This window comes from Hyperolius riggenbachi, chromosome 2 (genome assembly GCF_040937935.1).
Source record: "Hyperolius riggenbachi isolate aHypRig1 chromosome 2, aHypRig1.pri, whole genome shotgun sequence".
NCBI lineage: Eukaryota > Metazoa > Chordata > Amphibia > Anura > Hyperoliidae > Hyperolius > Hyperolius riggenbachi.
This window is the reverse complement of record NC_090647.1, coordinates 567270147-567292798: the sequence shown is the minus strand read 5'-3', so window position 1 is coordinate 567292798 and position 22652 is coordinate 567270147. Positions and strand designations below refer to the sequence as shown.

The 22652-nt window shown below is 46.3% G+C and overlaps 1 protein-coding gene across 2 annotated transcripts in view; it reads right to left on the bottom strand.

The window, feature by feature from the left end:
* LOC137547423 (V-set domain containing T-cell activation inhibitor 1-like) overlaps window positions 1-22652 on the bottom strand; it is a 92135-nt gene that overhangs the window by 48704 nt on the left and 20779 nt on the right. For both annotated transcript variants that reach the window (XM_068271003.1, XM_068271002.1), the window contains exons 3-4: window positions 8407-8452; window positions 2368-2700 (exon numbers count right to left, since the gene is read on the bottom strand). In XM_068271003.1, coding sequence (XP_068127104.1) covers window positions 2368-2700; window positions 8407-8452 — 379 coding nt within the window. The remainder of the gene's footprint in view (window positions 1-2367; window positions 2701-8406; window positions 8453-22652) is intronic.

Here is a 22652-nt window from a genome sequence, read left to right as displayed (position 1 = left end):
TCCGCCATGCCCTTCACGGAAGCAGCCGCCTCACGCTGAGAAGAGGCGGCTGCTTCCCCACGATTCCTCACAGATTGACAAAAATCTCCTAACCAATCCAATGAGACTAATGAAAGCTATCCCATTTTTGAATCCATCCCATCAATCTGATAGGATTGGTTAGGAGATTCTGTGTGGTTTTAAAAGATCATTTTGATTGTTCATGTGAATAATCATTCATAAATGATCATCCAGCAAATTGCATCGTTAGTGGCTACATACCATGTATTCCTGAAAATAAGGTCTACCCTGAAAGTAAGCCCAAGCTGGGATTTTGAGCATGTTCAAAATATACAGTATGCCAATTAATCTGTGAGAAATGTTTGTGATACAGCCAGGTTGTCTCTGTTTAATTATCAAAAGGTTCTCAGTAGTATTCACTTGTATAGCGTGTTATGCCATTCATGTAACGCGTGATATGAGGAACGTATGCACTGCGTGTAAGTTACCAAAACTGTGGACTAGGGATTACATGGTTTGTATAATGCCTAGTGAAATTTAGGAGCACCATCACATACATTTTACAGTCGGTTTATGACTGTGGCCCATTGTCTGATGCACATCACTGCTGTCACACAACTGCAAATCCACAGACCTTCCAGCAATCTCACTATACTCTCTTATGACCTAGCAAAAATCTATTAACCCTTCGCACACTCACATGCAAATGTTCAAACAATTGCATTCACAGATTCACTCATCCAGGCACAACTGTTATCCCTACAGCTAAATTAAAAGCCAGGGTTTTAGTTCACAGAAGAATGCATTCTTATGCTTAATCACCTATACTGCGCAGAAGTACCCAGGTAAACATAGGTGTCCTAACTCTGGCCCTGTAACATGCATAGTGCAGACATGCAAACACATTCATTGCATCAAACCTATCAATGGATTAGGAGCACACATCCTAACTTCCTCTCCTGGGAAAGACAGTGCATCTTACCAATCGCACAAGGGAGCTAATGTTATGTGTCCATGTGCACCATGCGCATACACCAGCATAAGCTGTCTGCATGCTGACAAACATACAGGGGAAGGGGGGAGTGCACCGAATTGGACCCTAGCCACAGGGGTCAATGATAAGAATAAACATACATATATCCAGGCACATCGCCTCTAGTTAGGACATTAAATAAATTATTAGGGAAAGGGAGGTGCTGAAGGGGGTGTGGCTAGAAAACAGCAAAAATCTATTAACCCTTCGCACACTCACATGCAAATGTTCAAACAATTGCATTCACAGATTCACTCATCCAGGCACAACTGTTATCCCTACAGCTAAATTAAAAGCCAGGGTTTTAGTTCACAGAAGAATGCATTCTTATGCTTAATCACCTATACTGCGCAGAAGTACCCAGGTAAACATAGGTGTCCTAACTCTGGCCCTGTAACATGCATAGTGCAGACATGCAAACACATTCATTGCATCAAACCTATCAATGGATTAGGAGCACACATCCTAACTTCCTCTCCTGGGAAAGACAGTGCATCTTACCAATCGCACAAGGGAGCTAATGTTATGTGTCCATGTGCACCATGCGCATACACCAGCATAAGCTTTAGTGTCCTAACTAGAGGCGATGTGCCTGGATATATGTATGTTTATTCTTATCATTGACCCCTGTGGCTAGGGTCCAATTCGGTGCACTCCCCCCTTCCCCTGTATGTTTGTCAGCATGCAGACAGCTTATGCTGGTGTATGCGCATGGTGCACATGGACACATAACATTAGCTCCCTTGTGCGATTGGTAAGATGCACTGTCTTTCCCAGGAGAGGACGTCAGGATGTGTGCTCCTAATCCATTGATAGGTTTGATGCAATGAATGTGTTTGCATGTCTGCACTATGCATGTTACAGGGCCAGAGTTAGGACACCTATGTTTACCTGGGTACTTCTGCGCAGTATAGGTGATTAAGCATAAGAATGCATTCTTCTGTGAACTAAAACCCTGGCTTTTAATTTAGCTGTAGGGATAACAGTTGTGCCTGGATGAGTGAATCTGTGAATGCAATTGTTTGAACATTTGCATGTGAGTGTGCGAAGGGTTAATAGATTTTTGCTGTTTTCTAGCCACACCCCCTTCAGCACCTCCCTTTCCCTAATAATTTATTTAATGTCCTAACTAGAGGCGATGTGCCTGGATATATGTATGTTTACTCTTATGACCTAGGAGACCGACATCATGCATTAGTGGAGTTGCCTTTCTGCTCATGTTTCTATTTAAAGCAGGGAAAATTAGACAGAGCAAGTGGTAACCTGCAGAGTGACAGCAAACTGTACAGAACCTTTTGTGTATCTGATGGTCCAGACAGATCAGGACATCTTACCATTTATGGACAATTCCACCTCCTTGTCTCCATGTCCTTTGTTATTGGTGGCCCTGCAGAAATATCTCCCCTCATCATTATATGTGACTTCCCTCAGAGTGAGGTCCAGGTTCCCCTCGGAGAATTGTTTGGAGAGTTCCGTGCGTTCTGTGAACTGTAAATCCTGATTAGTGAAATCATCTTGACCTTTTGTGAACTTGTGTACAAGCAGTCTTCTACCATCCTTGTCCACCAACTCCCATGCCGCTGAGAGCCCCTCCTCACCGATTATGAACAGGAAGGAACAAGGAAGCCTGAGTGTGCTGTAGAGGGTCGCCGTCACTCTGACCTCATCTGTAGATGAAAGACATTACACAACATTAACCATTACTGACCTGTATTGTGACATCATACCAACAAGTCATAAAAAGTAGTATCTTTAGTAGAGGATATACAGTAATGTGCAGCACTAAATTGGGGAGGGGGGCTACCTAATACTGGGGGCCCATCTGGCTATTTATACTGGCCAGGGGGGGCTATCTTATAGGGGGGGGCACATCTACCTATGTAAACTGGGGAGGGGGCTGCCTAATATGGGGGGGCACATCTGGCTACATATACTGCGGGGAGTCTGTCTAATACTGGGGAGTACCTAATACTGGGCCCTTCTCTGCTACCTACACTGGGGTGGACACCATTCGGAGGAGTGTCACTCTGGAATCTCCTTCCAGGCCTGTTTTTAGGCTAAGGCATTCAAGGTCATTGTCTGGAGTGCCATACATCTCTCTATTCTTTTGAGGTTACCTTTGCCCCCCTGTGCATTCCTCTATCCCTAGACGCCTTCTGTCCCCTGTGCCTCTTTATGTCCCCTTGTGCCACTCTCTTTCCCGGTTCTCCTCCTGCACTCCCCCAACCCAGTTTAGAAGGGCAGAGTATAGTGCAGTAGAAGCTGTGATCTCACCTCTCCGCTAGAGTCCAGCGCTGTGCGACCATTCTGTCGGTCTACTGCTTCCTCTAGTGCTGGCACCTCACTCTCCTCACGTCACTTGTCATGTAAAATGCTATATGTGGTAGGAGATGCTGGGCACTAGTGCGAGTGGTGAGTGGACAGGTGGAAGCACAGCATTGGACTCCAGCGGAGAGGTGAGAGCACAGCATCTGCTGTGATATACCGTATTTTTCAATATATAAAAGACGCACTTTTTCTTCCCCCAAATTTTTGGTGAAAAGTGGGTGCGTCTTATGCGGTAACAGTATGGATTTCGGGATGCAGAGGTGCACAAGGAAGCGGTATATACATTACCTGCTCAGTGTAATAGTATGTAGTGTAACTGGGGGGGGGGGGGGGGGGGGGAGCTGAGCTTTTTATACGGCAAAAAATACGGTGTGGGGAGGGTACACAAGACTTCTTGCCAGTAGTGACAAAAAGGCTAGAAACGGCCCTGCCTCTACCACTAGAGCCGGAGCACCTTGTCCCGGCTCTGTGTGCCATAGAGGTATATTCACTAAAGCTAACGCAGGTTGAACCAGCAAGCATGGGGTCCTGTTGCACTACCATTACAACGTGCAGCACTTCAAAGGATCATGTGTAACTAAAGAGCGCACGCTATGCTGACAGGACACCGCGCTTGCTGGTTTAACCGCAACTGCTTGAGTGCGTTAGCTTGATGGTGCCCATACACTATACAATAAAAACGTTCAATTTTCCCGTTTATTCGATCTAAATGATCGAATCGAATGAAAGTCAAAAATATTTTTTTTGCCGATCAAGAAATTCGAACGATTATCCCGTTTTTTCGAGAAAAATCTGATTGGACATGCTGGAAAAAAATTTATATTCGATCTAACGGAATAATCGAACTAAATTATCTAATAAAAAAAAATGAAAAATTGTACCATGTATGGCCTCCTTTAGTGAATCTACCCCATAGTTAGTTGACAGCACTCTACCCTTGCACACCGAGTCCCCAGTTACAAGTCTGGGCTAAGACAGACTACAAATTACAATTACAAGTGCAACTTTGCAACGCATTTTGCAATTTTCACTGGATGCACGCGCGCACACACACACACACACACTCAACACTTGCATGGGCTTTCTTCGGGCACTCTGTTTTCCTCCCACATCCCAAAGACAGTGATGCTCAAATCCGAACTTTGGGTGATATCCGGATAGTTGCTATCCGGATATCACCCAGTTACCCGTGCGGGGTGGGTGGGGGGGTCAATCTTACCTGTCTGACGTCTTCTTCGGTCCGTCCCTCGGCGCCTCCCACGATGCGTTCCACGCGCGTCACGTGAGTACAAACACTTCCTCCTTCAACCCGGAAGGAGGAACGCATTGTGGGAGGCGCCGAGGGACGGAACCGAAGAAATCGTCAGACAGGTAAAATTGACACCCTCCGCCCAGGTATTTGGGTAAAATCCGGATAGAACTATCTGGATTCACCCAAAGTTCGTATTTGAGCATCTCTGCCCAAAGAAATGCATATAGGCTAATTGGTTCTCCCTTAAGTTGGGCATACACCAAACAAGCTTGATAGTACAATCTTGACACTTTCATGTAGTACGAGAGCTCACTAAAAAATGTATTCAAAGTATTTTCAGTCTTTTGGTCATAATGCTTAGGGCTCTTTCACATCTGCGCAGATTTTGAGCGTTTTGACGCAACGGCTAAAGTTTGCGTTACCCAAGGTAAAAAGAAAGTCCATAGACTCATTTTAGCTTTCACATATTACGCTGCGTTTTGGTGCGGTGCGGTACGATGCACCCGGGAGCTGTTTTTCGTCCGACGCTAGTGATAAGCGTTACAATGTTACTCAATGTAAAGCACAAGCTATGCACGTTTTAAAAACGTTTTCAACGCAGGCATAAAATCCCAGAATGCAACAGAGGAACGTAGTAGAAATTTAAAAACTAAAAAAGAAAATACAATTACCTGGGTTTTCCTATGTGCTGCAACGCATTGAAAAGGCACACTCACTGCAGTGCAACGCATATCAAATCTCATTAAAACGCATACAACAAAACGTATGCGTTGAGCGTTCTCCAACCCCAGTTCTGATGTGAAGGAGACCTAAGTCTGTTATAAGGACATTAGACTATGTTTGTAGGAGATTATACCTGTAGATTGTGACAGGCCCGGATTTTCCTCACAGGAGCCTATAGGCACAGATGTCCTGGCACCCTAGACTCCACCCTCCATGCACCTACAAATACCTGCTGAACTGCACCATAAACCGTCACTTCTCCCATACTTCCCCTGCCCATGATAGGTAGCTACAGGTGCCTCTTAGCATTAGGTAGCCAGAAGTACCCTCAGTATTAAGTATCTAGAGGTGCCCCAACTACAGGGAGATCTCATCAGTGGAATGCAGAGAGCTGACTGAGTAACCTCTAATCTACACTCTCAGCAGGACTCTGCATAGGGAAGGAGGGAGGGAAGGAGGCAGAAGGCGTCCGGGGAGGGTAGTGAGCCACCTTTCCATCATGAGGCGCCTATAGGCACGTGTCTACACTGCCTTATGGTAAATCCAGCCCTGGATTGTAAGCTCAGTGTTCTCCCCAGGATTTTTTTCCAGCCGGGTGGCATGAAATAGTAGCCGGGTGGGTTGAGATCAAAATGCAGGGCAACTCTGCTTACAGCATAGAAGGAGGTGAGGAGGTGAGCTGATGACAGCCGGGTGGTCACCAAATCTAGCCGGGTGGAGCACCCGGCTAAAATAGCCTAGGGAGAACACTGAAGCTCCTCTGAGGACAGTCAGTGACATGACTATGTATTCTGTAATATGCTGCAGGAGATGTCAGAGCTATATAAATACATAATAATAATATGGTAGGACATTAGACTATGACTATGGTAGGATTAGAGTGTGAGCTCCTCTGAGGACAGTCAGTGACATGACTATGTACTCTGTAATGTGCTGCAGAAGATGTCAGTGCTATATAAATACATAATAATAATATGGTAGGACATTAGACTATGACTATGGTAGGATTAGAGTGTGAGCTCCTCTGAGGACAGTCAGTGACATGACTATGTACTCTATAAGGTGCTGCAGAAGATGTCAGTGCTATATAAATACATAATAATAATATGGTAGGACATTAGACTATGACTATGGTAGGATTAGAGTGTGAGCTCCTCTGAGGACAGTCAGTGACATGTCTATGTACTCTGTAATGTGCTGCAGAAGATGTCAGTGCTATATAAATACATAATAATAATATGGTAGGACATTAGATTATGACTATGGTAGGATTAGAGTGTGAGCTCCTCTGAGGACAGTCAGTGACATGACTATGTACTCTGTAATGTGCTGCAGAAGATGTCAGTGCTATATAAATACATAATAATAATAATATGGTAGGGCATTAGGCTAGGACTATGGTAGGATTAGAGTGTGAGCTCCTCTGAGGACAGTCAGTGACATGACTATGTACTCTGTAATGTGCTGCAGAAGATGTCAGTGCTATATACATAATAATAATAATAATAATAATAATAATAATAATACAGTAGGACAGCAGACTATGGCAGAATTAGATTGTGAGCTCCTCTAAGGTGTGAAGTACTAATTTGAGCTTGCATGGTAAAAAAGATATGCTTGGCAGGGCTGTGCTGGCCTCTACTTACAAGTCGAGGAACAGAGTGGCGGCGGGAGAACGGAGGCTCGTTGAGGACCGGCGCGGGACAGGACGGCTGCTGGGGGCTTGTAGAAGCTCCAGGTAAGTGAAACTTTTTGTTTTAAATCTAACTTCAGTTCCGCTTTAACCACTTCACCACTGAGAGGTTTTACCCCTTGAACACCAGAGCAATTTTCACCTTTCAGCGCTCCTTCCATTCATTGGTCTATAACTTTATCATTACTTATCACAATGAAATGAACTAGATCTTGTTTTTTCCGCCACCAATTAGGCTTTCTTTAGGTGAGACATTATGCCAAGAATTATTTTATTCTAAATGTGTTTTAATGGGAAAATAGGAAAAATGTGGGAAAAAATTCATTATTTTTCAGTTTTCGGCCATTATAGTTTTTAAATAATGCATGCTACTGTAATTAAAACCCATGAAATGTATTTGCCCATTTGTCCCGGTTATAAAACCGTTTAAATTATGTCCCTATCACAATGTTTGGCGCCAATATTTTATTTGGAAATAAAGGTGCATAATTTTCAGTTTTGCGTCCATCCCTAATTACAAGCCCATAGTTTATAAAGTAACAGTGTTATACCCTCTTGACATAAATATTTAAAAAGTTCAGTCCCTAAGGTAACTATTTATGTATTTTTTTTAATTGTACATTTTTTTATTTTTTTTTAATTACAAAAAAAATAAATAAAAAAATGGGGAGTGTGGGAGGTAACGAGTTAATTTTTTGTGTAAAAGTAGTGTATTTGGATGTGAAAAATGCTTTAGGGTGTAGTTTTACTATTTGGCCACAAGATGGGCACAGTAACATTTTGTTTATGCGACCTGCAAGCGTCCGGAAAGACGCTTGTAGGAAGTACTATGAGGCTGGGAACTTTTTTTTTTTCTTCACAATGATCGCGCTGCTTCTCGTAGAAGCAGCGGATCATTGCGGGGCTTAGATCAACAAACGGGAATGGATTTTCCCGTTCATTGATCTCCGGGCGAGCGGGCGGCGGCGTGCATGCGAGCGGGAGTGCGCGCATGAGCGAGCGGGAGCGCGGGCAGCGGCGAGAGCGCGGGAAGTACGGATTTCTCCGTCCCTGGTGGTGAAAGGATGGAAAAAGGGACGGAGAAATCCGTACGGCTGGGGGGAAAGTGGTTAATATTGAGGTTCCTCTAGCTACCTAACCTAATGCTAAGGGACACCTACCTGTAGTTATGACAGGCAAGGGAAGTAAGGGAGTAGTGACAGCTGGGCCGGCCAGCACACTTGCGGTGCGAGTCAGCGAGAGTTTGTAGGTTCATGGAGGGCAAAGTCTAGGTTGTCAGGACATCTGTGCCTGTAGGCTCCTGCGAGGTAAATCCGGGCCTGACAGTGACTAACTTTTGGAAATGTAACTGTAGATGTAATAATTACTACTGCTTACCTGATGCAACCACATCCTGAATGTTTGCGCAGAACAGGAGGAGGCTCTGTAAAAAACATGACCATCATCAGGAGGATGACACAAATCGAGAGAAATAACTTTCATATTTCACCAAAGTATGAGAAGAAAACGAATTCCCTGTACACTAACTAGCACACTCTCCCATCTGCTGAAAGCAAAAAGTTTTTGAATCGAGATGGTTTACACAGTACACTGCTCTACTGCTACTACCATCTGCTGAAGCAATTAATTCTCATCTCATCTACAGCAATATATTTTTATTTAGTGTTTCACTAACTTATCTATCATAAATGCTGCAGGCAGATTATGGGCTTGATTCACAAAGCGGTGCTAACAGTTAGCACGCTGGTGAAAAGCCCTTTATCACGCCTACTCAGTTACGGCATGATAAGTTTAGGCATGATAAGTTTAGGCGTGATAACACCAACTGGGTTAGCACCGCAGTGCACAGCTGATCAAAAGTTTTGCGCTAGCAAAGTCTGGTGCACTTCGCATAGAGTTTAATGGCGCTGCTTTGCGTGCTGGACTTTGCGCGCGATCTAAACTTATCTAAACTTATCACGCCTAAACTTCTCACGCCTAAAATGGCTTTTCACCAGCGTGGTGCAATGGTTATCACGCCTAAAGTCTTTTAGGCGTGCTAACTGGGTTAGCACCGCTTTGTGAATCAGGCCCTATGTGTCCTTAACTTCTTGCGGACCGACGTAGTTCAACTCTACGTCGAGCAGGTGGTGCTGCGGTTCTGACTGAACGTAAGCTCTACGTCCCCATTCACCACACGTCCCTGCCGTTACGCTTTCTCCCTGCCGCAGGCTGCTCTCTCTGCCGTCTATATGACGGCAGAGCGCTGTGCGCCGGGCAGGAGCAGTTTTCATTGGCTCCTGGGCCTGTCAATCAATGTTAGCCGTTCCCATTGGCTTACATTGAGTGACAGGGTCAGGAGCTGCGGTTCTGACTGAACGTAAGCTCTACGTCCCATTTACCACACGTCCCTGCCGTTACGCTTTCTCCCTGCCGCAGGCTGCTCTCTCTGCCGTCTCTATGACGGCAGAGCGCTGTGCGCCGGGCAGGAGCAGTTTTCATTGGCTCCTGGGCCTGTCAATCAATGTTAGCCGTTCCCATTGGCTTACATTGAGTGACAGGGTCAGGAGCCAATGAAAGCGGCTCCTGAACGGTGCACAGCGCTCTGCCATCAGAGATGGCAGAGAGAGCAGCCTGCGGCGGTGACAGAGCGGCGTGACCGGCGATTCGTCAGGAAGCAGCGGTTTACTGTACCAGCAGCCTCTGGTCCTTAAGGGGGCAGAGGCTGCTGGTACCGAAGTGGTTAAAGAATACCTTAGCACTGTGAAAAATGTAAAAAAAACGAGGGTAGCAGGCTCTCCTCATGCCCACCGCTCCTCCCGTTCTCCTCAGTCACTCTCATTTAGGTTCTAATGGTCCCCCTGAAGTTACTTCTGGGTAGGAAGGGTCGGTGAGCAGTGCACAGGCGCTGCCCGGCGATGCACATCCTTGATTGCACAGCCAGAAGCGTGCTGCAAATGCGCACGACTTCACAGCTATGTCATGCATATGGGCAGAGCACTCCCAGCCATGGGCGCGCATTCAAGAAGGCGCATCACCGGGCAGCGCCTGAGCACTTACTCATCAACCCACCCTACCCGGAAGGAGCTTTGGAGGGGCCTCTGGCGACAGAGGGGGCCAGAGGAGAGCCTACCACACATGCTTGCTCCCCATTTTTACATTTTTAACAGCATTATGGTGTCCTTTAAAAGGAACCTAAGATGGAGGGATGTTTAAAAAAAAAATAAAAAAAAAAATACATACCTTCCTCCAGCAGCCTCCAGACTTATTGCTCCCTCACTGTCCTTCTACGGTGCCTGGATCATTACAATTCGGCCCGGAAAGTCCTTTGGGCCGGGGGTATTGTGCATGAACGGCCCGTCGCCGGAAGCATTCTGTGCCTGTGCACTACTAATCGTGCAGACGTAGAACGCTCCCGGCCACAGGAGCATGACGGGGAAGTGCACGTGGCCAGACTGCACCTACACTGACTGGCCCCCAACTGAAGGAATTTCCAGGTCGAATTGCGAAGGATTCACATCAGGACAACGGCGAGGGAGCCATCAGCCTGGAGGAGGCTGGAGGAAGCCCTGGGTTAGTATAATTTTTTTTTATATCCCTCCATCTCAGGTACACTTTAAGGCAGGGGTAGGGAACCTATGGCTCAGAAGCCATATGTGGCTCTTTTGATGGCTGCATCTGGCTCTCATACAAATCAGTAGGGGTTGAGTCACTAAGCTACACTGCTCAAGCAGCACAGCTTAGTGTAGCAGCGCAAAGACAATTTTCAAAGAAGGCACACTACTGCTGTATCATGCATCATTAACTTACTTGCACTACCCCAAAACAAAACGAACGGCTGCTCCAGTTGTCCCACTCCTGGACCCTGTCAGGTCCAGTGACTTTGTAGGATGAGATCCCCGCCCTTTGATTGGCCCAATAGGCTGCCTGTCACTTGACAGGCAGCCTAGTGGGCCAAAGTGCAGTGATCTCGTCCTACAAAGTGAGCCCTACTGTCCCAGTTTGAATCATATTGTATGGCTCTCACAGAATTACATTTTAAAATACAGGTCCTTCTCAAAAAATTAGCATATTGTGATAAAGTTCATTATATTCTGTAATGTACTGATAAACATTAGACTTTCATATATTTTAGATTCATTACACTACAACTGAAGTAGTTCAAGCCTTTTATTGTATTAATATTGATGATTTTGGCATACAGCTCATGAAAAACCAAAATTCCTATCAAAAAATTAGCATATCATAAAAAGGTTCTATAAACGAGCTATTAACCTAATCATCTGAATCAACTAATTAACTCTAAACACCTGCAAAAGATTCCTGAGGCTTTTAAAAACTCCCAGCCTGGTTCATTACTCAAAACCGCAATTATGGGAGAAGGCCATCATTGACACCCTCAAGCAAGAGGGTAAGACACAGAAAGAAATTTCTGAACGAATAGGCTGTTCCCCCTGTATCAAGGCACCTCAGTGGGAAGTCTGTGGGAAGGAAAAAGTGTGGCAGAAACCGCTGAACAACGAGAAGAGGTGTCCGGACCCTGAGGAAGATTGTGGAGAAGGACCGATTCCAGACCTTGGGGGACCTGCGGAAGCAGTGGACTGAGTCTGGAGTAGAAACATCCAGAGCCACCATGTACAGGCGTGTGCAGGAAATGGACTACAGGTGCCGCCTTCCCCAGGTCAAGCCACTTTTGAACCAGAAACAGCGGCAGAAGCGCCTGACCTGGGCTACAGAGAAGCAGCGCTGGACTGTTGCTCAGTGGTCCAAAGTACTTTTCTCGGATGAAAGCAACTTTTGCATGTCATTTGGAAATCAAGGTGCCAGAGTCTGGAGGAAGACTGGGGAGAGGGAAATGCCAAAATGCCTGAAGTCCAGTGTCAAGTACCCACAGTCAGTGATGGTCTGGGGTGCCATGTCAGCTGCTGGTGTTGGTCCACTGTGTTTTATCAAGGGCAGGGTCAATGCAGCTAGCTATCAGGAGAATTTGGAGCACTTCATGCTTCCATCTGCTGAAAAGCTTTATGGAGATGAAGATTTCATTTTTCAGCACGACCTGGCACCTGCTCACAGTGCCAAAACCACTGGTAAATGGTTTACTGACCATGGTATTACTGTGCTCAATTGGCCTGCCAACTCTCCTGACCTGAACCCCATAGAGAATCTGTGGGATATTGTGAAGAGAAAGTTGAGAGACGCAAGACCCAACACTCTGGATGAGCTTAAGGCCGCTATCGAAGCATCCTGGGCCTCCATAACACCTGAGCAGTGTCACAGGCTGATTGCCTTCATGCCACGCCGCATTGAAGCAGTCATTTCTGCAAAATGATTCCCGACCAAGTATTGAGGGCATAACTGACCATAATTATTTGAAGGTTGACTTTTTTTTGTTTTAAAAACACTTTTCTTTTATTGGTCGGGTAAAATATGCTAATTTTTTGAGATAGGAATTTTGGGTTTTCATGATCTGTATGCCAAAATCATCAATATTAAAACAATAAAAGGCTTGAACTACTTCAGTTGTGTGTAATGAATCTAAAATATGTGAAAGTCTAATGTTTATCTGTACATTACAGAAAATAATGAACTTTATCACAATATGCTAATTTTTTGAGAAGGACCTGTATGTGGCATTTATGGCTCTCTCAGACAAAAAGGTTCCTGACCCCTGCTTTAAGGGCTGGTGCACACCGGTTCTGGAGCGTTTTTTAAAATGCTTACGTGTGGAAAACCGCTTGGCTAATGAAAGTGAATGGGCTGGTGCACACCAGAGCAGCTCGTTTTTTCCACAAACGCAAACTCCCGGGCTGCAGCAGTTTTTAGATTTCTGAGGCGTTTCTGCCTTAATGTAAAGTATAGGAAAGTGGAGAACCGCTCTGAAAAAAACACTAGATCAGAGCAGTTTTGCAGGCGTTTTTGTTACAGAAGCTGTTCAGTAACAGCTTTTACTGTAACAATATTTGTAATCTGCTACACAAAAACGCTCCAAAAAAACGCAGGCATGTTTAGAAAACCTCTCTCCACATGCCTAGAATCGCTCTGAAATCTGCTTCAAAAAACCTCTAGCGTTAGCAAATCTGCTAGAGGTCTTTGGTGTACACTGGGCCTGACACTGCTCATCTCCTGTTCTTCTCAAATGCAAATCTTTACACTGGCTCCTCCCACCACTCATCTGCTGCTCCTCCCTGCAAATCTCTACACTGGCTCCTCCCACCACTCTGTACCTGCTGCTCCTCCCTGGAGATCTCTACACTGGCTCCTCCCACAACTCATCTGCTGCTCCTCCCTGCAGAGTTCAACACTGGCTCCTCCCACCACTCTGCTGCTCCTCCCTGCAGATCTCTACACTGGCTCCTCTCACCACTCTGCTGCTCCTCCCTGCAGAGCTCTACACTGGCTCCTCCCACCACTCATCTGCTGCTCCTCTCTGCAAATCTCTACACTGGCTCCTCCCACCACTCATCTGCTGCTCCTCCCTGCAGAGCTTTACACTGGCTCCTCCCACCACTCTGTACCTGCTGCTTCTCCCTGCAGATCTCTACACTGGCTCCTCCCACCACTCATCTGCTGCTCCTCTCTGCAGATCTCTACACTGGCTCATCCCACCACTCTGTACCTGCTGCTCCTCCCTGCAGATCTCTACACTGGCTCCTCCCACAACTCATCTGCTGCTCCTCCCTGCAGTTCTACACTGGCTCCTCCCACCACCACTCTGCTGATCCTCCATGCAGAGTTCTACACTGGCTCCTCCCACCACCACTCTGCTGATCCTCCCTGCAGATCTCTACACTGGCTCCTCCTACCACTCATCTGCTGCTCTTCTCTGTAAATCTCTACACTGGCTCCTCCCACCACTCATCTGCTGCTCCACCCTGCAGAGCTCTACACTGGCTCCTCCTACCACTCTGTACCTGCTGCTCCTCCCTGCAGATCTCTACACTGGCTCCTCCCACCACTCCTCTGAAGATTTCTACACTGGCTCCTCCCACCAGTATTCATCTGCTGCTCCTCTCTGCAAATCTTTACACTGGCTCCTCCCACCACTCTGCTGCTCCTCTGCAAATCTCTACACTGGCTCCTCCTACCACTCCTCTGCTGCTCCTCCCTGCAGAGCTCTACAATGGCTCCTCCCACCACTCTGTATCTGCTGCTCCTCCCTGCAGATCTCTACACTGGCTCCTCCCACCACTCCTCTGCTGCTCCTCCCTGCAAATCTCTACACTGGCTCCTCCCACCACTCCTCTGCTGCTCCTCCCTGCAGAGCTCTACAATGGCTCCTCCCACCACTCTGTACCTGCTGCTCCTCCCTGCAGATCTCTACACTAGCTCCTCCCACCACTCCTCTGCTGCTCCTCCCTGCAGAGCTCTACAATGGCTCCTCCCACCACTCTACCTGCTGCTCCTCCCTGCAGATCTCTACACTGGCTCCTCCCACAACTCATCTGCTGCTCCTCCCTGCAGAGCTCTACACTAGCTCCTCCCACCACTCCTCTGCAGATCTTTACACTGGCTCCTCCCACTCTGCAGATCTCTACACTGGCTCCTCCCACCACTCATCTGCTGCTCCTCCCTGCAGATCTCTACACTGGCTCCTCCCACCACTCCTCTGCTGCTTCTCCCTGCAGGTCTATACAATGGCTCCTCCCACTACTCATCTGCTGCTCCTCTGCAAATCTCTACACTGACTCCTCCCACAACTCATCTGCCACTCCTCCCTGCAGATCTCTACAATGGCTCCTCCCACCACTCATCTGCTGCTCCTCTCTGCAGATTTCTACACTGGCACCTCCCACAACTCATCAGACGCTCCTCCCTGCAGATCTCTATACAGGTCTGAGACACACTTCATCGACTCAAATTCTTGTCAGCTGTCAGAGTGAAGAGGAATCTAGAAAAGGCTTTGTTTGTGAAAAAAAAAAAAAAAAAAATTCAGTTTGCTCTGACTTTTATATAAACAGGATACATTATTTTCATTTTTTTTTCTTAGACTTGGTTCACATGGGCTGATTCTGGTAACAATCAAAAGTGGTATTTGAAAGTGATCGAGCACTGTCCCATTCATTTGAATGGTATCGAATTGAAGAAAAAAAGCGGGGCACCACTCCTTTAAAAGTCCCTTTATTCCGGTGGGGGAGACAGCAGGTACATGCAGTGGGGGTATCAAGTGCCTGACAGCTGTTTCACTGGTTTAAACCAGCTTCTTCAGAGGCAGTACATACTGCCTCTGAAGAAGCTGGTTTAAACCAGCGAAACAGCTGTCAGGCACTTGATACCCCCACTGCATGTACCTGCTGTCTCCCCCACCGGAATAAAGGGACTTTTAAAGGAGTGGTGCCCCGCTTTTTTTCTTCAATTCGATTGGATTACAAGGATTTTGGATGAGCATGCTCTGTACCATGGTCTCAGTCCTGGTGTGTCTGCCCTGCTGCGTTTGGTGCCAGGTACTGTTTTTCTTCTTTGAATTTATATCATTTGAATGGTAGCGTTATGTTTCAGCATTTGCTGGCTTTCGTGAAAGCATTATGGTATATCCTGTTGTCACGTCTCAGATGCTACATGCAGTGTCTCAAAGTCAGTTTCTGTTGCGGACATTGTGCTTGAATGGCAGCAAATATCACTAAAATCCTTAAAGAGAACCCGAGGTGGCTTGTAAGAATCCTATTAGCACACAGTGGCTGGGTCTGCATATAATGCCCAGCATCTGTTGCTATACTGTTTCCTCCCCAGGCCCCCCCCTCTGCTCTGCTGTCCCCCATAAATCAAACGCTGTGCTAGCGGCATCGCTAGCAGGCTGTTTACATTTGCACTGCCATTCAACGCTGCTCCTTCACCTCCTCTATGTCGCTGTTCCCCACCTGCGCCCCTTCCCTCCCACTGATTGGAGGGAAGGGACGCAGGCGGGGAGCAGCGAGAGGGACAGTGCAGAGTTAAACAGCCTGCTATCGACACGCTGCGTGTTGCTAGCATGGTGTTTGATTTATGGGGGACAGCAGAGCGCAGGAGGGGCACTGTATAGCAACAGAGGCTGAGCATTATATGCAGACCCAGCCTCTGTGTGCTAATAGGATTCTTACAAGCCATCTCGGGTTCTCTGTAAAGAGAATCTGTAACTGAAAAAACCCTCTGGGGGTAGTTGCTTCGGGAGGGGGAAGCCTCTGGATTCTAACGAGGCTTCCCTGTCCTCCTCTGTTCCTCCGTTCAAGCCCCGGGACCCCCAGAAGTGTAGCAAGGTAAATATTTACCTACTGCGATCCTACACAGGTGCACTAGTGGCTCTCCATTTGCGCTAAGGTGGAAATAGCCGAATCCGATCGATCCGCTCTACTGCACTGGTGTGAGTCCTTTGCGCCTGCGCAGTAGAGCTGATACGATTGGGTTTGGCTATTTCCGCCTAGCCCAAAGAAAGAGCCGCTACTGCGCCTGTGCTGGATCGCAGATAGGTAAATATATCACTGCTTGGGGAGGTTTTGGGGGAGCCAGCGCTGGATTCCTCCAAGCTTCAGAGGTCGGATAAGCCTCATTGGGACCCTGAGAATTACCCCTCCGGAGGTAAGCATCCCCTAGAGTGTTTGGTTTTTTTTGTTACAGGTTCTCTTTAAAATGCCTACAAACCGGTAAAATCTTTTGAAGGACGGGATTACAAGGAAGAAAGAAGCTAGGAACCAAATAAAAGCCCCCAGAAGCCCAGAAAACAAAATGCTCTCAAACGCAAAGCACTGAAAGACATTAAAAGACTTCAAAGGACATTAAAAGCTTAAAGACAATGTAACCCCACTGCTAAAAAAAAATAACTCAGATACTTACCTAAGGAAAAGGGAGGCTCTGGGTCCGAATGAGGGCTCCCTCTCCTCTCCGGGTGCTCGCGGTGCTGCGCTGTCCCCGGGAGCATCCATCTACATATAGACACACACACACACACACAGTACATATACATACACACACACTGTACATATACATACACTGTACATATACATACACACACTGTAGATATACATATACATACACACACACTGTAGATATATACACACACACACACACACTATACATACATACATACATACATACATACATACACACTACACACACAAATATACACACGCACACTGTACAGATACATACACACGCACGCTATACACACACTACACACACATATATACACACGCACACTGTACAGATACACACACACACACTGGTGTGAAAAACTATTTGCCCCCTTCCTGATTTCTTATTCTTTTGCATGTTTGTCCCACTTAAATGTTTCTGCTCATCAAAAACCGTTAACTATTAGTCAAAGATAACATAACTGAACACAAAATGCACTTTTAAATGATGGTTTTTATTATTTATTTAGTGAGAAAAAAAACTCAAAACCTACATAGCTCTGTGTGAAAAAGAAATTGCCCCCTGAACCTAATAACTGTTGGGGCCACCCTTAGCAGCAATAACTGCAATCAAGCGTTTGCGATAACGTGCAACAAGTCTTTTACAGCGCTCTGGAGGAATTTTGGCCCACTCATCTTTGCAGAATTGTTGTAATTCAGCTTTATTTGAGGGTTTTCTAGCATGAACCGCCTTTTTAAGGTCATGCCACACCATCTCAATAGGATTCAGGTCAGGACTTTGACTAGGCCACTCCAAAGTCTTCATTTTGTTTTTCTTCAGCCATTCAGAGGTGGATTTGCTGGTGTGTTTTGGGTCATTGTCCTGCTGCAGCACCCAAAATCGCTTCAGCTTGAGTTGACGAACAGATGGCCTGACATTCTCCTTCAGGATTTTTTGGTAGACAGTAGAATTCATGGTTCCATCTATCACAGCAAGCCTTCCAGGTCCTGAAGCAGCAAAACAACCCCAGACCATCACACTACCACCACCATATTTTACTGTTGGCATGACTTTCTTTTGCTGAAATGCTGTGTTACTTCTACGCCAGATGTAACGGGACACGTACCTTCCAAAAAGCACCAGTTAGTCTTACCGGTAACGGTGTTTCTGTTCAGCAGCCGGGATACCCTCTTGAGTGAGTGCCACGCCCCCTCACTGCGGAAACACAAGCCAAAAAAGCATAAAACGGCTCCCACCCCCCTCAGACCTCAGTGCATATAAAGTAAAAGACCAACACCAGGTAGTAGAAGGGGCGACGCACCTCCTGGTGAAACCAATCTTATAAGAAAAGTCAAAAGGAAATGCGACAGAAAAAAAGAATGGGCTGGGTAGTAGACGGTATCCCGGCTGCTGAACAGAAACACCGTTACCGGTAAGACTAACTGGTGCTTTCTCAAATTCATCAGCCGGGATACCCTCTTGAGTGATACCCAAGTAAATACCCACCTAGGGAGGGACTACAGCCTGGAGCACTTTCCGGCCAAACGACAAATCTTGCTGGGAAAGCACGTCCACTCTATAATGTTTAACAAAAGTAGACGGACTTGCCCAAGTGGCCGCTTGGCATATCTGCTGGACCGTAGCGCCCGCTCTCTCTGCCCATGATGAGGAAATCGAACGGGTAGAATGCGCCCTGATACTCGATGGAGGAGTGGAGTCAGACATCTGGTAGGCTGAAGCAATCATATCACATATCCACCTAGCAATTGTCTGCCTAGAGGCTTGCTGACCCTTCTTTTTCCCCATAAAAAGAACGAATAAATGAGAAGAACACCTGAACTCTCTCGTCCTATCCAGATAGGCTAAAATTGCCCTTCTTACATCTAAGCAATTGAATTCGGCCTCCTTAGCACAGGACGGGTTGTCACAAAAGGAAGGGAGAACAATGTTTTGGGACCTATGAAAATCCGACGCAACCTTGGGTAAGTACATAGGATCTAACCTTAATACCACCCTATCCGGAAAAACCGAAAGAAAAGGGTCTTTAATGGAGAGTGCATGGAGATCACCCAATCTCCTAGCGGACGTGATCGCCACTAGAAAGGCCACCTTAAGCGTAAGGTATTTTAAATCAATTTGATTAATTGGTTCAAAGGGGGGCTTGGTTAGTACTCCAAGCACTAGGGATAGATCCCATGGGGGCAACACCTTTTGTCTTATTGGCGTTGATCTCTGGATTGCCCGGAAAAAATCTCTAATCAACTTTTCCTGTGCCAAGGACCTATCTAGTAAAACTGATAAAGCTGAACATTGCACCTTAAGTGTGCTCAAGGCTAAACCCTTATCCACCCCATCCTGGAAAAAATCCAAAATAGAGCCAATTTTTGACTTGTCTCTCTGACGTGAAGAACACCAGGACAAGAACACCCTCCAGACCTTCCTATAGATACCATGTGTAACTGGTTTTCTGCATTTTAGAAGGGTATCGATTACTTTATCTGATACCCCCTTGCTCTTCAAAGTCACCCTTTCAGGATCCATGCTGAGAGATTGAGCATTTCCGGTCTGGGATGGACTAGAGGTCCCTGCAGTAAAAGATCCGGACTGACCGGAAGTTTCAATGCAGGTGCTACTGCTAGCTTCAGAATTGTAGAGTACCACACTCTCTTGGGCCAGGCAGGTGCCACTAGGATCAGAGTTACTCCTTCCCGCTGAACTTTCTCCAGAACCTGTGGTATTAGTTTTAGAGGGGGAAAAGCGTATCCGAGGTTGAAAGTCCAAGGAACCGATAGGGCATCCAACCCCAGAGACTTCTGACTGTCGTAAACGGAAAAGAACTGAGGAATCTTTGCATTGCTCGGCGACGCAAAAAGATCGACGTCCGGTTTCCCCATCCTCTCTGTGATCCACTCGAATACCCCTTGATTTAATTCCCATTCTGAGTGGTCTATCTCGTGGCGGCTCAAAAAGTCCGCCTCGCAATTTAACACCCCCCTGACGTGAATTGCCTGAATCGACCGAAGATTGTTCTCTGCCCAGAAAAAAATCTCCGACGCTAGCCTCAACAGTGCCTGGGCTCTCGTACCGCCCTGTTTGTTCAGATACGCAATTGTTGTGGCGTTGTCTGAAAAAACAAGAACGTGATTGTGAAAAACCATGTCTTTGAACGACAGAAGTGCCTCTTTCACAGCCAGAAGTTCCCTGAAATTGGATGATTTTCTGGCATTTGCCCTGGACCACCTCCCCTGAGAATGAAGACCCATGGCCATGGCCCCCCATCCCCAGGCGCTTGCGTCCGTATGTATCCTGATCGGATTCTCCTGTCTCCAAATCCTCCCTTGCCTCAGATCTGGGGACTCCAACCACCAGTGCAGACTCTGCTTTACTAGCTGAGGGATTTGAAACCTTACATCCAGTGATTCTCTTGTTTTGTCCCAGGTGTCTAGGACCCAATTTTGTAACGGTCGGCTGTGGAACTGTGCCCACATCACTGCCGGAATAGAGGATGTCATTAGACCCAGAACTCTCATGAGTTCTCTTAAGGAACTGTCCTGGCCTAGAAGAAGATATCTTATCTCCTCCTGAAGCCTTACCACCTTCTCTGACGTCAATAAAATCCTTTGACTTTTTGAATCTATCACATAGCCTAAAAAGATTATGGACTGAGTTGGATTGAGATTCGACTTCTGGTAATTTAACATCCAACCCAAATGTGTCAGGTTCTGAATTACCAAATCTCTGTGAAGAATGACCTCCTCTCGAGATTTGGAAAAAATTAGCAGATCGTCTAAATAAGGTACAATGGAAATTCCCTGCTGCCTTAACATCTTCATAACCTCTGCAAGCACCTTGGTAAAGATCCTCGGTGCTGAGGCTATTCCGAAGGGCAGGGCCTGAAATTGATAATGCCAAGTTTTGTTCCCCACCCGAATTGCAAATCTTAAAAATTTTTGGTGGGACTTTGCAATCGGAATGTGGAGATACGCGTCTCTTAAATCGATTGATACAAAAAATTCCTCCCCTTGAAGAAGGGACCTTACTGAAAAAATGTTCTCCATTTTGAACTTTTTGTAAACTAAAAAGGGGTTCAGACTCTTTAGATTCAGAATGAACCTGAACTCTCCGTTCGCTTTGGTTACCAAAAAAACGTGGGAATAATATCCCTGAAGTTCCTGACACATTGGAACTGGAATAATCACCCTCTTTAACACAAGCTTCTCTATCTCTAACTGTAGCCCCTTGGCTTTGGTAGGCTCTCGCGGAAGACTGTTTATAAATACCCTGGGGGGAGGCGGAACAAAAAATTGAGGTCGATATCCCTCCTTTATAATTTTTAAAATAAATGGATCTGGATTGATCGCATCCCATTGGGATAGAAAAAATTGGAGTCTTCCCCCCACTGGCAAAGAGTCATTTGTTTTCTTTTGTAATATTGGGTTTGGCAAGGGCGAAACCTCCCCGACCTCTACCTGCTGGAAAGGACCATTTCTTTTGCTGGTTCTGAGGTTTAGGTTGCTCCTGTACTGGTTTCCTGAATACACCCTGAGGTTTCCCTTTGAAAACTCTACGCTTACTCGGGAACTGCTTTCCCTTCTCAGCAGATCTGGAAAGCACCTCATCCAAATCTTTGCCAAAAAGTAAATTGCCTGAAAATGGAATTGTACACAGTCTATTTTTAGACATCAAGTCCCCCTCCCACGTCTTCAGCCAGAGGGCCCTCCTGGCCGAGTTAACCAAAGCAGTTGTGCGAGCCGAAATACGAACAATCTCAACTGCCGCATCAGCCAGGAAGGCAACCGACCTTAAAACGACAGGAAGGGACTTAATGTATTTGTTTATATCAGACCCAGCTTTGACATGAGAAAGCAGGTTATCCATCCAAACCCGGAGGTTCCGCGAGATGCAAGTGGACGCAACCCCTGGGAGAAAAGCAAAAGAAGCCGACTCCCACGCCTTTTTGAGCAAGATATCAATCTTTTTATCCATTGCATCTCTTAAAACCCCCGCGTCCTCGAAGGACAGGTCTGCCCCCTTAGAATGCTTGGACAAGGCCGCATCCAACTTAGGACATTTAGTAAACTGTTCCATGTCTGTGTCAGCAAATGGATACTTCTTTTTAGCAGATTTAGGGATAAAGACTTTCCTCTCAGGATCTTTCCACTGGGAAAAAATGATATCTTTAAGAGATTGATGGAAGGGAAAAACCCGTCCCGTCTGCTGAGACAGACCTGAATAAACTTGATCCTGAGCTGATAACTCCCGTTGTATCTCCGGGATCTGCTCAGTGGAGTAAACAGCCTTTAACAACTCGTTAGTTTCCTCCGTGTTAAAGAGAAACCTGGCTGCTTTCCCTAAATCCTCATCAGATTCCAAGTCTGAATTAACATTCTCCCCCTCCTCAATGTCAGAGAAGTCCTCTCTACCTTCTAAATCTTCCTCCTCCTCCTCCTCCTCCCCCACAGCTGATCCCAACGGATCTATAGGCATCTCCGGATCCCCTTGAGGCAGACTGCTCCTGGGAACCTCCGGAACTGAGGAGGGACCGGGAACGGCCTCCAAATTTGCGGGCTGCATGGATTCCCTAAATCTTTCAAATGCAATTGACATATCCTTCTTAACCGTCTTTAGAACATTTTTAAGGATAGAAGAGGACTCTGAAGAAATGACAGCATCTATGCAAGTCTGGCATAAAGATTTTGCATAAGAAGAGGAAAGTTTAATCCCACATTGACAGCATTTCCTAGACCTAGATTTACTAGAAGTACTAGAGCCTCCAGATCTAGACTCCACTCTAGCCTGCGGTAAAAGAGAGAGGAGGAAGG